Below are 17,044 nucleotides of genomic sequence, written 5' to 3'. Positions count from 1 at the left end.
TATATTTTTACATTAACCAGAGTTGAAAAATGACTAGAAATGATTTGTAATCTCCCAGAACAAATGGTTACCTTTGGGTGTGGTGGTTTCTGGTGGGCTTGTAGTTGTAGTTTGATGTACATCAGGCGTTGTAGTGGTGGTACTACTGGTAGTGCCATTTGTAATTGGTGGCTCTCCAGAACACGACCCACTGAGGTCAGTTTTGTTGCAGTTGAAGACGATGAAGCCCGTCTGGTTGCTGGTGATTTGGGTATCGATCCAGGTCTGGTACTCGGACACTCTTGCGTAGACTCCTGGGAAATTAGGTAGAGCACAACCTCGTCCAAAGCTCACAATTCCTGCCAGGATCCAGCGTCCACTCTGCTCACTCACCAGCGGACCGCCGGAGTCTCCCTGCACACAGCACACATGTCGGTTATTTTTTCATTTCTGTGTCATTCCCGGGATAGCAACAAGCCAACATGTCTGCAGTGTCATGGCTCTTTTTGGGCGCCCCCTCCTGGTCAGACAGCTGCATAATGACTTCCTGCGATGGCATCCAGCTGTCATTCCCTCTAGATCACAAGTGTCAGACTCCAGACCTCGTGGGTCGGCATTCTGATGTTTTTTTCAGAAATCCCGTCTTATCTGCTGCTAATTACCTGGATCTGGTGTGTTTAGCCAATAAAGAGCTTCAGTGGGAGGTTAGTTGAGAAACATATAGAACGTCGACCCTCCAGGCCTGGAGTTTGACACTTTTGCTCTAGACCTCCAACCTTCCTCTGGAGGAGCAGCTCAATCTGCAGCTTCAATGATGGATCTACACTGCCTGTCAACGCCCACGTGTTCAGGGGGAAATGAAAAATGTGTATGACATGCTTGCATCTGTCTACAACGGTCTATAAAAGTCTACAACAGACTAAAAACCTCTGCAACAGTCTACAAAAGTCTACAATAGTCTACAAAGTCACCACGCTCTACAACGGTCTACAACAGTTAACAACGGTCTGCAAAAATCTACACTACTACAAAAGTCTTCAATGCTCCACAACGATCTACAGCATTCTACAAAAGTCTATAAAAGTACAAAAGTCGACAAGGTTCTACAACTGTCTACAACGATTTACAATTATCTATAACAGTCGTAAATGGTCTACAACAGTCTACAGTAGTCCACAACGGTCTAAAAAGGCTGCAATGGACTACAAAAGTCTACAACTGTCTACAACAGTCTACAAAAGTGTACAAAAGTCTACAACAATCTACATCAGTCTACAAAAGTGTACAACAGTCTACATCGATCTACAACAGTCTAAAATGTTCCACAACATTCTCTTGTTCTGAAATGATCCACCTATTTCAAGTTGTCCATATTGTTGGGAGATGAACGGACTCACGGATCTCTTCCAGATAACATCTACATAGGATCTGGTCAACCTGTGTGCTCCTGTCCTCACTCACGTAGTCCACCAAGAGCTTGCAAGTCCTCCTTTGTCCTCTCGTGTAATTCTTCTTTAAGGATCAGAAGAACTGAACATTTCTATTCACCTCATTAGCTTCCTCAGAAGTTGTCCGAAAGTCATTTTAACTTTTAAGGACCTTTTTTTTTTCAGGAGAAATTAAGAGTCTTTTGGGAGATTTTAAGGGACATCTTGGTGGTTGAGACTCACCTGACAGGAATCTTTCCCTCCATCTGTCAGACCGGCACAGATCATGTTGTTGGTGATCGAACCATAAGAAGCGCTACACTGAGTGTTGGACACGATGGGAACACTGACTTCCTGCAGGGTTGAAGACGCAGAACCTGAAAAAGAAGAGAACGATGAAGTCAAGAACCTTCAGAAATGCAGCAGCTGAGCAAAAACTCAATAAGTTTAGTTTCTATCAAAGATGGAACCCTAATAAAATCAACACGTTATGGGGTGACAGAGTTACAAGTTGAATCCCTGACCTTGAAATGAAAGAGTCCCAAAGCCGGTGACCCAGGCGGTGGTCCCGCCGGGGAAGTCGCTGCCCGCTGCCGCCAAACAAACGGGGCTGATGTAGTCGTTGAAGGTCACAGACGAGGACAGCTTCAGCAGAGAAACGTCGTTGTCCTGAGATTGGCTGTTGTAGTTTGGATGTACAATAATCTGGGACACACTCCGGCTCACGGAGTTCGGACTGTTGTTTATCTGAGTCTCTCCCAGGTTAACAACCACACCTGTGGTACTGGTGCTGAAAAAACAAACATGTTTACATGTAAATAAAAGCTGCAGGCAGGTGAGGTCATGTGACCAGAGCAGAGCTCACCTGCTGAAACAGTGAGCAGCACTCAGGATCCACTGGCTGTTGATCAGAGACCCCCCACAGAGAGCCGTCCCCCCGGTCACCGGGATCAGCAGCCTGGCCTGCCAGGGCCACGACCCCGCAGTCGCAGCCTGGCCTCCAACGATCCTGGACTCCGCCTTGGTGTTGAGGGCAGCTTTGCCACAGACTGCAGGAGACAGAAGATGTTTCCGGCTGCTTCATTTAAATAGAACAAATATATAATTTTGAAAACAGTTTTAAACTTTAAAGTATCCATTGTAAAAATAAAGAAATATTACAATTTGAAAAAAATGTGATTTGAAAAACATTTATTTTCATTATGTATTGTAAATGCAAAGAAATGCAGAAAAAAAGACATTTTTGAAACTTTTTTGAGATTTATTTTTGTTTTGTTTTCTTAATAAATTTTTGGTTTTGTTGATAAAAAGAATTTTAAAAATGAATTTATGACTATTTTTTTCAATTTAGTTTTTCTTCAGCTTCCCTGTAAATTGTTTTAGGACTACAATTGTCGAGTAGTTAGTAGATCTACACTTCTTCAATGTATCTGTTGTTGAGACACAGAGAAGTGTGTGTGTTGTGATTGTGTGTTTATATTCATCTCTACAGTCTGTGTAGATACAAAAACATGATCACATTTGTCAATCGCAGTGTTTTATTGTGAAAAACTGGTTATATTTTGAAAATTGAGCAGATTTTCTCATATATCTTGATGTCACTTCCTGCCAGAATTGATGCGGATCGCTCGCGGCTCGCGCACAACATAGACCACACACAGAAACAATCAGCTGCACGACTTCCACGGAGGACCGCGGCGGGCTCACGCCTGGTATGAACCGCACCATAGGATAACAAGGACGGCGAAAGGAAGCGGCCTCAGTGTGAACCAGAAAGTGTGTGGAAAGTGGGGCGAATTCGCTGCTCGCCGCCTTCCTGAGCTTGATGCCACAGCCGCATGTGGGAGGAGCTACCAGCTAATGTTTTAGCATGACAGCTACATGGAGCGCGTCTGTGTTCATCTCACTTTGAATGTATGGGAGACACGGATGATGTAGAGAAGTCAGGTTTATTTTCTGTGAAGAGTTCTACATAAACATCAGTGACATGTCCACACGTCTGGGTTCACAGTTCACTCTCACTCCAGGGTTGCTATGACAGTCACTTCCGCGGTGTTTCTGTGCATCTCTGTGGATGAGTTTGAAGGCTCTCTATGTCACATTAACCCAGGAGGGGAAAAATAAGTACAGAAATAAAATATGGGGACCTTTTATTTTATTTGGTTTGATGAGAATAAGAAAAATATCTCAAAGTTCAGGAACCGCACCGCAGTGTCTGTCTGCCAGCGTATCGAGCGAGCTTCGCCGTAGCATGTTTTCAAAAAATCTGACTGGAAGACAAAAGAAATATGGAAAACATTTTGACAGATTCCAGAAAATCTTTTAGAAATGTTTTTAATGAAACGTGCAGAGGAAACTTTGACTGAAGTCACAGCAGGTTTAGCAAGTCATTGCTCAACTTGCATTTTCTATTCTTTTCTTTTCTAGGTGATGACTTCCTTCAGACATTACAAAAGAATCTGGAATGTTCTGAATCATTTCAAAAGAGTTTAGAGGAAAGAATCGTGAAAAGAATGTTTCAAAGAAAGACAAAAATCCCCAAACCACATCCTGGAACCGCGCAGACCGACTTCAGGGAAGAACAGACATGATTATAGCACGTTTGTAGAGTTTTGCTAAGGTCTGCATCAATTAAGAAAGCTGAAGAAAACCAGCATATATATATATATATGTGTGTGTGCAGTCATAGATATAAATAAATAGATATAGTGCAAGCTGTAGCTGTTACCATGACAACACGACAAGTTGTGTTGTGATCCTTGTGCTACTCCAGTCATTTGGACCAAATAACAGAGCAGGTGGGTTGAAAAGTCAATTTTGGTCAAAAACGATTTAAACCTAAAAACATAGGAGGATTCAAGTTCTAATAATTGATTTAATATTTACTATATTTGTACTAATACCTACAGTTTAACAACGCAGTGAATCTATTAAATGTGAAGTTTGTCAAAAAGAGTTTGAAGGGGTCCTACCATGAAAATTCTACTTTTTGAGGTTTTAAACACATTCTACTGCTCATTCCTCACTATAAAGAACCCCAGAGCAGCATTTTGATCCATTCAAGCATTTAAGAGTAATCCTCTAAAAACCTGCACTGTCTCCAGCAGCCCCTCCCATACCCACGAAAACGAGCGGGTGGAAACGTGCTGACCTCAGCACGATGCGCAACACTCAGTTTCTCCACAGAGCTAGTGATGATCAGTAAAAAACTTTCATTTTAGATGCAGAATCTCGTACATCTTCCAGTTGTGTCCTGTCTTCTATGAATTCCAGCTCAAACAGGTGTTAGTTACTTTAGACCAGGGGTCTCAAACTCAGTTTACCCGGGGGCCGTAGATGGACCACGGGCCGCGAGTTTGAGACTCCTGCTTTAGACGCATCAGTCCTTTGAGACCCCCCCAACCCCCGGTCCAGCACAGAAGCCGTGTGTGTTTGTGTTGTGAAACAGTGTACTGATGGCCAGACTAAAGGCAGATAATCATATGTGCGTCCATCTTTGAAGAAGTTTGGATTATTTTCCTGGGAGGAATGCAGACACACGGATTTCTCTGGGATGATGTCATGAAGTGCACTGCAGCCGCACGCAGCGGGAGGCGGAGCTTCAGGAATTGAATTGTTTTACTTACGGGTAGGAAACTACTCACAAAATATAACTAATATTTCATAAATAATGTGTTTTTTAGTGTTCCAAAGGTAATATATGATCATGTATGTGAATATCGTTCACTCTGAAAGGCTTAAGAAAATCATGGTGGGGCAGCTTGAAGTCATTGTTTAAAAAGGAGCTGAGGAACGTGAACTTCTATCATCCCACTCCTGTTCTACTAATGATATTGATTGAAACCAGTGAGCAGACATGAATGAGTTTTCCATGAATCCGGTTCAGGTTTCAGACGTGGACCTTCTATCACTAAACGTCATTTTTTCCTCTTTTCTGCTCTAGAAGCTGAAAACCCAGTTGGTCCCAAAGATCCGTCGGTGATGCTGCTGAGGCTCAGCGTCTGCCTTCCTGCTCCTTCAGCTGATCTGTCTTGTGTTCAGACACGGTCTAAACTGGATCCACAGAGTCCGGATCTGTTCTGTCACTCTAGAGTCTTTTGTTTCAGGAAAAATCAAGGAAGGAGTGAAAAAAGCAGAACTCACCATCGATCTGTGCATCTCCTCCTGCAGAGAGAAGAGACAGTTCAGATGTTTTCTCCACATGTCAGGAACCTGTCAGACTGGATCATCTCCTCTGATGCTGCATTCACACCAGACGCCTCAAATTCACGTCTTTTGACGCTTGTCAAATTTACTGCTTGATGCCAAAGTTTTTCTGGAATTCATCTGTTGCCTCATCATGTTAAACATGAGTAATGTTGAGTGAGTAGCTTGGGTTTATAATGTTTTGGAGAGCTCTACAGAGACCCCAGCGAACATGTTGCTGTGTCTGTTTTCACCTTTCAGAGTCTCTCTGGATTCTGAGTCCTTCACTCTTGCAGAGAGAGCTGCACCTGAGGGCCGTTTCAAACGTTACTTCCATCAGTCTGTGGTAGTTTGAGCATTAACATGGGAGGGGGAAATAAAACTAAAACTGGAGGACCTTATTGTTATTGTCTTGATCAAAATAAGATAACATCATCAGCCTATGAAGCTAACCGCCTAGCATAGCGGTTGCTGCTGCCCAGAGACCTCCAGCCTGGACGTAGACCTCGCTAGCTCTGCCGGGTGCCTGGGGAGCGGAGCTCGCTAAGCTGTCCACCAGGCAGCTTCCTAGCATAGCCATCGATCCAGCGCCATGGGCTCTGTGACAGGCTGCTGATCAGTTCAGGGTTCATCCCGCCTTCGCCCAACAGTAACTGGTGCAGTCTCCAGCAACCCCGCGGGTTAAGAAAATGGATCAAAGTTCAGGACAAAAGTCTCGCATCGTGCCGCCATCTTGAATTTGGTTTTCTACCCTTTGATCGAGTCACTGAAAACGACACATGCCCAAAGCTAAGTCTCTGATTGGTTTACACGCCGCGTCAACTTGCCGAGCCTGACATCTAAATCGCGCCACGTCAGACGGCGGTTTTACATTGACTTAACATTGAACCGTGACGCTCCTGCCGCCTCCAGCGTGAATGAGAATGAGCGGAACATTTCAGTGAAGGTACGAGGGCGGAAGCTTTTATTGTGAAACAGACTGATGATGATGATGATGATGATGATGATGATGATGATGTGCTTCAAGACATGCAGAAAGGATCTATGCATTGATTTTCTCCCAAATCTTTTAAATCAGACTGAAGCAGCTTCCTCCATCATTACTAAGAAATACTTAAAAAGACATTTTATTCACTTTTTTCAATCCAAAAGAGTGAAAGTCTCATGCTGCTGAATGTTTTCGGGTGAAACCCTGAAAGGATCATCTCTTCTCTTCTGGAACCACAACACAACACATGATTTTAGATTTTGGCTAAAAACTGGGAATGTCTTGGGAAAAGATCAGAAGATGATCGGAGTGGGACTTCAAAGGTCAAACCGACATGTCTGGATTTTTATCATTAGATTCAACAGATGAAATCTTCTCCTGTTTTTCACCTTTTGTCCGAATTAACAACAACACAACAGACACTCATCACAGACATTCACATCCCTCCCAAACATTTCCTTTCAAAATAAAGCTCTGATGCTGTCAGACTCACCTGTAGCCGTGAGGGCCAGCAGCAGGACTCCGCAGGTGAAGAACCTCATGATGTTGTGAGTCCACCTGCTGCACACCTGCCCTTTTATGAGCTCCTATGAGGCAACTCACCTCCGAGCGCTCACGCCCTTTTCCTGCAGCACATTCAAACCCGTTTGTGTTTGGAGGAATCAGAGGAGGTGTTCCAACGCCGCCTCAGCGAGGAGCAGATCCTTCTGTCTGTCCTGATGCTTCTGGATCTGAGCGGTGCCGTGGTTCGGTTCTGGACCGGTTCTATTTCTTTCTCACAGATTCCAACTGTTACAGCCTACCGTTGACTCAGAGGTCAACAACCAAACTGTCCCTTCATTTCTATTTCTTTTGGAAGAGAAGTTGCTCTGTCTGCTGCTGCCATACTGACTGCTGATCTGGTTGTTGATCTCCTGAAGAACGTCCAGATTTGGTGGAGTCTGCTGACACCAGCTTTGTCCTGTTCTCAGTGTTGTTGGTTGGACGTCTTCTCTGTCTTCAGTATTGCTGCTTGACGGAGCTGTTCCAGCCTCACCTTTCACAGGTGTTCACAGCCTGCCAGACTCTTCCTCAAACAGACGGACAAACTGAAGAGGACGTTAAATAAAGGGAAGTGTGAGACATAAAAATAATCATCATCCTTCAGAAAAACACATTTAAAAAGATAAAATTGTTTCCAATCCTAATTATGTGACATAAATAATTATGAACACCAACAGTCATCCATGAAATGTACTGTATGTTGTACTGCCTGCAAAGCCTTCAGTGAAGGCCTAAAATGATCTAAAAAGAAGTTTCTAAATCTCAGAGAAATGTTTCTATATAAATCTATATTGGTCCTAAGTATATTGTAGATCATTCAGCTTCTCTCACAGCCCTACGCTCCGGCTGAGCTGCTGTCAGACTGTATTTCATGAAAGTTTCTAACCAATCAGATTTTAGCCCTCACTCATTGCTAGGTTCATGAAAGTCTGCCTTACTCTCGTACAGTCAGAGCTTCTGTCTTCACTTCCAGTTTTGCAGACAGCTTTCCATAAAATCACTGCTGATTAAACCATCACCATATATGGATTAAACATGTTTACGTTGATTCAACCAATCAGAATTTGAGTTAGACTCTCTGTAGCTTCATGAGTACGGATGATGACATAATCGCCTCTGATTGGACGATCATAGCAACTTCTTCAGGCTGTAGGCGGTAGCTGCTCTCGATTTTTGTCTGAATCACTCGCTGTTCTGCAGTTAACAGAATAAGTTGATTTAGTTGCTGCCGTGAGCCGTTCTTAAGATGGATTTTTCCTGGAAAATTGGACTCAAATTGTCCCAAAATGCCAACCGACCCTGAAGCTAGCCGGCTTCTCAGCAGGAGAATGATTTGTGCTTCACTTCCAGCCTTCCAGCAGGTCTGTCTGGACAGGTAACAGAGTTTGGTGACAATGATGAGCAACAAAGGGGCCAGTATGAGAACTTCCACGCTGCTACTGAACGCACCACGGCTGCTCCAAACCAAATCTATCACAGTGGGAGGAGACTTCCACGCGCTGAGTTTGTTTTTACAATATGTATTGTATGAATTGGGTCTATTTAAATTATCTATTTATGTTGAAATTGCTTCAATGAATAATATTCATATGTAACAGATGGAAACATAAAATAGTTCATATTAATGAGGATGGTTTTGGTGGATCACCACTATGTTATACACTTCTCCTTAAGAGTCCCTTAAATCAAGTGTGGGATTCCCCAGGGTTCGACCCTAGGCCCACTGCCTTTTCTCTGTTTATATATCCCCCCCTTAGAGCAGCGGCTGGATGGTTCCGTAGGTTAAGTGTGTGAATCCATTCTATTCCCAGGGTGCTCGATGAGCTTCATCCACTGTGGCTCCTTGTGTTTAACCTTTAACGCTGCTGCCTAAATATGTGGCCACTGGGGGGCCTAAGTCTGGGGGTCCCTGTGCCGGTCCCCAGCCCAGATAAAAATACAGGATTGTGTCAGGAAAGTCATCCGGTTTAAAAATCTCTTCCAAACCACCTGTGAGAATCGGTAAACTGATTCGCTAATAGGATAAGTCAAAAGGTGAACAACAACATAGTGCCACTCAAAGGTGTCATCAGGCTTACAAAGACAAAAGCCACGCCTCCGGATAAAGCCCCCAAGTGGCATATAAACATTAAAAAAAACAAACTACTGGGCCTCGAATTGATCCCTGGGGAACCCCACAAGGGATTCCATGGACTCCTGAGAGCGTTTCCAAAAAACTTTAATCTGTGAGATAAGAATAGAACCAGTGAAGGACAGAAGCAGCAGCACCAGGACAGATGTATGTGAGTCCAGGAGAACTGCTTTGACCTGAAACCAGACTGATACTTTGTAGTTGTTATCTTTATTCAAACTATTTTATTTAAAACAGAAAACTCCTGTCTGAAGAGAATCATTTACAAAATCCAAAGAAGTCGTGACCAGTGATATGAGAATTGGGTCATAAAAAGCAGGAAGCTGGTTTCACTGACTGGATTACTGGCACAGGCATGAAGCCCAATGAGGCAAATTGAATTTGTGATATTGGGCTATATAAATAAAATTGAATTGAATTGAATTGAATTAAAAATAAATAGAGAAAAGAGAAAACTTCACTGAGTGAAACTGGGAAACCATGAACTGCCATAGACCACAGGATGAGGATCAGCAGTTCTGAATACACACCCGACCCGGTTCATCTTCTTCTGGGTTTGCTCCAGAAAACTTTCAAGGGAAACTCGTGACGCGTCGGTTCCTGAAGTTCCTCTGATGAGACGAACAGGCCAACAAAATGACAGAAGACAGTCGTGTTTCGGTGGAGATTTTTAAGCAGCAGCAGATCGCCTCTAACCTCAACTGAAATGTTTGCAGAGAGACATGAAGAAGGGCAGCATGGGAACCAGCATGTGGTTCTGTCCGGCCCGGTTCAGACCTGAACCATCACATGCTCCGCAGCATTTCTCTGCCCCGCCCTTCCAGAGTCATGGCAGCCCGGCCGTCATTCCAGCATAATGGTTTCTTGTTATTCCGCTGCCTTAATAAGAGGAACACGTTTCCAGGCAGCATTCTTGGAAAAACAGGTCTCTATGAACCTCATTCAGCTGCAGCGGTCGGTCCGAGTTCCTCTGAGGTCAAAACAGTAAAAGGTTGGAGTCTGTCGTGGTTCTCCTGGACTCTCGTACAAATATGACGTAGTTTTTGACGCTTTTCTTGATCATTCTTTTACTGAAACTGCTGCATGAACACGGCCTTCATCCCTGCAGTCTGAAGGTACATCCACACCAAAAGCAATGAGCGAGCCGGAGGCGCCCAGAGAGTAAACAAGTCCTCCATTGCGAGGCTAAACTGCGTCGCGCTGAGAAGCCCGTGGAAGTTCTCTGAACTACAGATTTAAATGGAAGTGCTGTTAAGTATATTCAAGCACTGGAAGCTCCGCGGTAGCGCTAGCAGACCAGCGATTATTGATGACGTCATTAAACGAAAGTGACGTCCAAAATATTAGACACTGTTTTTTCATAGCTCCATTTGGAGGGCTAAATGAATAATAAGAATTTGGATTGAGTCAGTGAGGCTTCTAGCTCAGCCACAGAGACACAGAAACACTGTGGAAACGACTGTCATACCGACACAGCCTCATGTACCGGGAAAATCTTTGAATAATAATAATAACCCAAACATGGAGACATGATCACTGATGTTTGTAGAACTCTTCCCAATAAATAAACCTGATTCCTTAACATCATCTGTTTCTTCCTGTTAAGGTTGTAAATACATTTATCAGTTATTTGCTTTGAGTGATTTTAACTACTTTTCCTAATCTTCCTGCTTGACGTTGTGCTCAGCATCAGGAAACTTGGAGCCGTCTTCAGCTGAAGGCTGTGTGAAGATGATACGATGCAGGAGCTAGAGGGACCGGCGCCGAGCTACAGTATTGAACTGTGACAATAATGATAGTAAAACCGGTTTGCAGCTGTTTCTCCCCTTTAGAGCCGCAAACGTAAATGTAACTGGGGTCCGCCCCCAACGTAATGAAAATGAAAGGCCCGGACAGAGAACCTCAGAAGATCAGATCAGGAAGTCATGACGTTTCTCCTTGCAGGTATTTTGAACTGATCGCTCTGTTGTCTGAAAAATGTTTCAGGTTGTTTCAACTTAACACTTTCATACGTTCTAACTGAGAAATCCACAGACACGATCCTCATCGCGATCATTCTAAAATCATCAGCTGGTAGCTCCTGGATGTCCTTCAGCATCTTCTGTCTTCACGCCGGCTGGGCTGCTCCCCCCTCCCAGGGACCAGACACCCCCGTGGGCGATTGATGATGACCGTGGTGCTCTTTATTTAGTTTTAGTTTTTTTTCTTTAAAAACTGCCCCCAGTCCCGTTTGGTCCTGCCCCTCCAGCGGTCTTTCTGCCCCCGCTGCATTCCTGCCTGCAGCTTCATCTCTGATGGATCTTCTGATCTGATCCAGCTGAGATGGGAGATAGGACCTGGAATGGCTTCTGCCTTCAGGTGGAATCTACCAACTCTCTTCACATTTGATCAAAATGTTCCCTCAGATCCGCCTGAAGGAAACAAGAAGAAGTGGTCAAACGGGGAGAAGAAGATCTGAAGACGCTCAGCAGTTTTACTGCAAGTCAAACGCTGAGGTCATTAAGGAGTGCGAGCAGCAACTGGTTCCACCTGTGGCGTCACAGGTGATGTGGGGGTGGGACAGGTGAGGTTAAACTTTCCTGAAAGAAGTTGTGGAATGCAGATCCGACTGCTGAGGTTAAAAAACAAATGTGTAAAACTGTGATTTGCTGGAGAAGCTGCAGAGAATCACAGGAAGAAGAAGAAGAATCCCTGAACTGTTTTGGATTGTTTACCTGTTCTTTTCTTCACTTTACTATCTCATTAAATGCTGCTTTTATGATTGTTTCTGTATAAATCATTTGGAGATATTTATTGATAAAGATGTCTGTTTTTTTCTTGGTTTTTTTTTAACAAATCTCAACAAGAAGTTTTCCAAAGTGTTCAGCTGCAGTCTGACGTCTGTCACCAGATTTATTTATAGTGTTTCGTTCTCCTTCCAGGTGAGTTGCTGCCTCATGGTTACCATGACAACTCCTGTGGAGTGAGTTAAGTTAAGCTTTCAGGGGTTTAACCCTTTAATGCTGAGTGTCAAACGGAGTCACTGGGTCCATTTTTAGAGTCTTTGGTCTGACTCGGCCGGGATTTGAACTTACGACCTTCCAGTCTCAGGGCGGACACTCTACCACAAGGCCACTGAAAAGGGAAAAAATAAATAAAGTGCAACTCAAAAACCCCACACACTTTCTGGTCTTTAAACGCCCCTCCTGTAGCATGATGGGTGGAGCTTCATATCAAATCAAATACTAATGAAGAGGCAAAACTAACAGAAACATGAAACTGAAAATAATAATAAACCAATCCCACATTTTTACTGAAAAATGAAGATCATTTTATGATTTTAATGGAAATGTACGACTGAAAGAATCCATTTTATTTCCACTTTACAGACAAACATGAACGTCCTTCATTTGAACTCCTCAGTATGACGCAGCAAATACCTGTGATGACTCATCTGATCAGATCAATAAAACCTAAAAAAAGAAAATGTCCTCAGATCCACTCGATTACAATCGAGAATACCTCAGTTCAACATAAACCAGATTTCCTGGTTGCTCGTAGGACCTGATGGTTCCATGAGTCTCGTCTCATGAGAGCCGTTAAGTGAAAAGGAAAAAGCAGAGAGACCCTCTGACTGTACAAGAGATCTGGACTGAGTGACATCATCCGTAGAAAAGGATTTACTTCCGGCTCCAACCAAATGAAGTCAATTCAGCCGCAACTTTTCACAAATCAGACACAACCAGACCCGTCTGAGTCGTTTCTATGGCAACCATTCTCACCAATCAGGAGTGCACTTCCATTTGAAAACGGGTTACACGAAATCTATCAAATGTTTTGACTGTTGGAGGTGAGGGCCAGCAGGCTCCGCCTACTTTTGTTCAGGCATCTGATTGGCACGCATTTGGGGTCATGCTCTTGTGCCTCCCTGCTCTCTGATGTTGGGGCCTCTGTGGCGGTCCTGAGGCCCCGGTCCGGCTGCTTGACGGGGTTACCCGGCGGGCAGATTGACTCCATCAGCCCTGCTGTGTGGTGTCGGGGGGGTCCTGGCTGCTGCTTCGACGGGGGTCTTGGCGTGGAGATGACCGTACACCCCCCCTCCTTTTACATTCCATCATCCAGAACACAAACACTCACCTGAGCACAGGTGTCGCTCACCTTTGCCCAGAGAGCATGTGTGACTGAATACATTTCTTAACATGTGTTGGTTTGTATGCATGATTGTGTTTGTGTGAACTGTAGTTGTGTTGTGTACATGCTGACAAGTTTGTATGTGAAGAATTTTGGAGCCAACAGGTGTGTTTGGAACACTTGAGTGTTGGTAGGGACAGGCCCCGCCCCTTTAGACTAACATTTAAACCTGACAGTAATGACGATAATCCTCCAGCAGTTTGTTGCATTATGATTCTACCCCACCCCCACCCCCCCCGTAATCACCTTTCAATTTTCCTTAACCCCCCGCCCCTTTTTCACCATTTCACCAAAAATTAGGATTAGAAAAAAGAAGTTAATCAGAAAGCAGCAGAGGAAGAATGATTATTCTGAGATATTAAATGACTGAGAAATAACTGTCGGTTTCTCAATGGAAGTCAATGGGACTTTGGCCTTTTTGGAACCCAGTGGTACTTCCTATATGGAACACGGGAGGAGGGGGGCTTGCTCTGTCCAGTTATTCTTATATACAGTCAATGGGAAGTTCTCTCAGCTCAAAACCCCTCACACTAAACAACCACCGATAACAAAGTCCTCTGAAACGCCCCGCATATCCTACGAACCCTGGAGGAAGCGGACGCCCCCAGACCCTCCAAAAACCCACCAACAGGTGTCCCCCCGTAACCACCTCAAGTCCCACGAGCAATAAGGGTGGAAGTCCTCCAGCAGTGGGACGAGTCGTCCTGGGAGGCAGGCCTATCCTCACTTTCAGCTTCCTGCAGCTCCGATGGAGGTCATGCTGGGGCGTGTTCTGGTCAACCGGGACCACGGAACACTTCCAGTATGAATGCTGGTTCTTGAATGCGCTTTTAGCCCGGTGTTCACCCTGGACTGTTGCTACCTCGTACTAGCACATCCACTCAGAGTTCGTAGAGGTTTAATGTCAAAGCAGTTCAAATTTGGTGAATCTCGCTCCAGACTTTTTTTTACAGCTCTCTTCCGATACATGAAGGACTTGATGTCACAGAATTCCATCTGGAACAAACTGGTGGTTCTTTGTGAATTAAAAAGGGAATCCATACCATCTCATTGCCAAATATGAGTCGCTGCGGTCAAAGTTCAGCTGGTTTAACATTTAGTGCACTTTCAGTGGTTGTGTGTTTTGTCCGTAGAACCTGAAAACGGTTGTAAAACCGTCGAGAGTTTTGAACGCAGAACCTTCGTTTAGATGGATATTTCATTGGAAGAGGTCGCTTGAATGCACGTTCCCGAGGGCGGCGTGAACCCAGCACCAGGGAACTATCTGTCAGCGGGGCTGCAGCGCTGTGAAGAGCAGGAGATCACACATTCAGGATCTCAACCAGAACCAGATCATTAGAAAGGAACCATGTGGACCAGAGTGGCAGAACCAGCACCCCATCGGATCCTCAACTGAAGATCAAGTTAACCGCTGGTTGCTGTAATCCCCAAACCCCTCCTGATCTGGTAGGAAGCTTCATCCTGCTGTAATGCATGAACTTCCTGTGTCTCCTTCCAGTCATCTTCCTCAGGCTCACAGCTAGCCTTCAGCTTTTTCTCTATCTACCACGGTTACCACATCATCGTAGTTGTTACTGGTTCAGGTCTACTCCAAGTACTCTTGAAGTTGAGTCAAGGTTTTTAAATCCAGTTGCTCCAACTCAACTTTAAGACCACGTCACCAGAATGAAAGAGAACCTTTACCAACAACTCCAAGTTCTAGTAGACATTTTTACCTCCAACAACCACAAAAGACCAAAACACACCACAGTCTCTGAGATCCCCACAGTTTGAGTCAGAATGTTCTGATATGGAGCTCTCTCCATTTACTGAGACCGGATCCTCTTCCTCTGATCAACTGACCAGCGCCCCACTCTGGTGAACAGAGAGTGCTACACCCTCTAGTCCGAATCAGAACATATTTGTCACATGACAGGTCTGTGTTGGATCTTGGATTCTGGGTCTGGTCTCTCTTCAGGTCTGAAGACACAAACACAAGTCAAAGTAACAATGTGGGAAATATGGCCATCACTGTCTCTGCTGGATCATCCTGACCCTAACCCTTCCCATCATGCATCTTGGTTTCATTTGTTCCCCAGCCAGAACACAAAAGGAAACGTTAGTTTGTTTTCATGGTAATTCAACCGTCAATGATCAACATTCCACACTTGTTTCTCTGATAAATGTTCTGTGATGCAAAAGAAAACAATCATATCAGACTAAATCTAACATTGTTCTCTGTTTGACCACAAACTCCTCTGTGTTACAATAACAAACCAATCCGAAGCTTCACGTTTCAGCAGGTTTTGACTCCTTTCCTTAAGTCGACTGAAACCACTCAGAAAAACAGATTCTATGATTCCTCCTGGTTTTACTGTAAACATGAGAAAGGACTCAAATTCTCTGAAGTCTTCTGGTCTCAGTCTAGCTTCCTCTACTCTTCTCTTTTATTCTGCTGTAGTTTGTCTCCACGTCTCCATTTTTCTTAAAAATGGAACCAGAACATTTCTCCTCCAGTCATCAGAAAACAGAGCAAGAACCAAGAAAATGAAGACAAAAATCAAAGTAAATTACTTAAAATGCCGTATTTAGTCTTCGTTCCCATGCGCTTGTCTCCTCCTCTGCTGAGATAACGTTTTTCTTTGAAGAACTTTCTTTAAATATTAACACTAATTTACAGAAGGTTTTATAATTATTTTAACAGATCTCCTTGGTGTGAGCTGATGATTCTTCAGAGTAAAGACCTACAGTTTCACGTTCAGCACCTGAAGCAAAGCAAAGCCTGGACTGACTAGAGGAAATCTCTGGGTTTTCTTCTAAATCTGAACTCCTTCAGAGCTGCTGGAAGTCGCTGCTTCACTGTGTGGTTTGGGGCTCCATCTGCTGGAGGAACTCGGTACTACAGCAGGCTGTGGAAACCTGAAGAAGTTTCCAGAAAGTCTCTGCTAACTTTAAAGTTGATGAACGAAAGATGTGCAGCGTTGGTAGATTTACACTAAATTAAATTTGTGAACTTTTATTTTATTAAAACATTAAATTAAGTTAACTGTTGTAAATTGATCAGATTTTTTTCTGTCTTAAGGTAATAAACCAAATGCTGCTTGACTTTAGTTAATAATCTCTATATTTAATGAACCTCATATCCGTTGTGTAGAATTAGATCTTATTATCCCTGAATAAATGGCACCAATAAGATTCAGGGATAATCTAATCTAATAATCTAGATCTAATTATTATTATGACACACAAATGTTTTCATTTTACATTTATGTTCATTTTACTTTGGTTTTAATCAATTCATTTCATTTTTTCTGTAATAAGTTTGATAAATCTGTGAGATTTTGTTTTATTGTTGACAGTCGGTGATTAAATAAATCAAATAAAATTACATTATACAATACACATTATTGCATAATATGGTTAATTAATTAAAGACACCTATTATCGTGTCTTTCTTGTATTATTGTATGTTTTCTATGTAGATGTAAATCAATTTAAGAACATGTTGATAATATAAATGTGTATCAATATACAAAAATACATATTTATCACATAATAAATATATTAACGCTTTATAAAACCAGAGTATTACATATATATATATATATATATATATATATATATATATATATATATATATAT

General features: G+C 43.2%; 1 protein-coding gene across 1 annotated transcript; it reads right to left on the bottom strand.

The window, feature by feature from the left end:
* Positions 1–71: 71 nt before the first annotated feature.
* LOC112139980 (transmembrane protease serine 9) lies at positions 72–7,607 on the bottom strand (the record flags this gene model as incomplete). The annotated part of the gene is given in 6 exon segments (XM_024262868.2): positions 72–393; positions 1,650–1,783; positions 1,931–2,196; positions 2,272–2,455; positions 5,550–5,570; positions 7,073–7,607. Coding segments are annotated over 6 exon segments (976 nt in total), but the record flags the coding sequence as incomplete, so codon positions are not given.
* Positions 7,608–17,044: the final 9,437 nt, after the last annotated feature.

Source organism: Oryzias melastigma, linkage group LG5, assembly GCF_002922805.2.
Source record: "Oryzias melastigma strain HK-1 linkage group LG5, ASM292280v2, whole genome shotgun sequence".
Classification (NCBI taxonomy): Eukaryota; Metazoa; Chordata; class Actinopteri; order Beloniformes; family Adrianichthyidae; genus Oryzias; species Oryzias melastigma.
The sequence above is the reverse complement of the archived record's forward strand: the minus strand, read 5'-3'. Positions and strand labels throughout refer to the sequence as shown.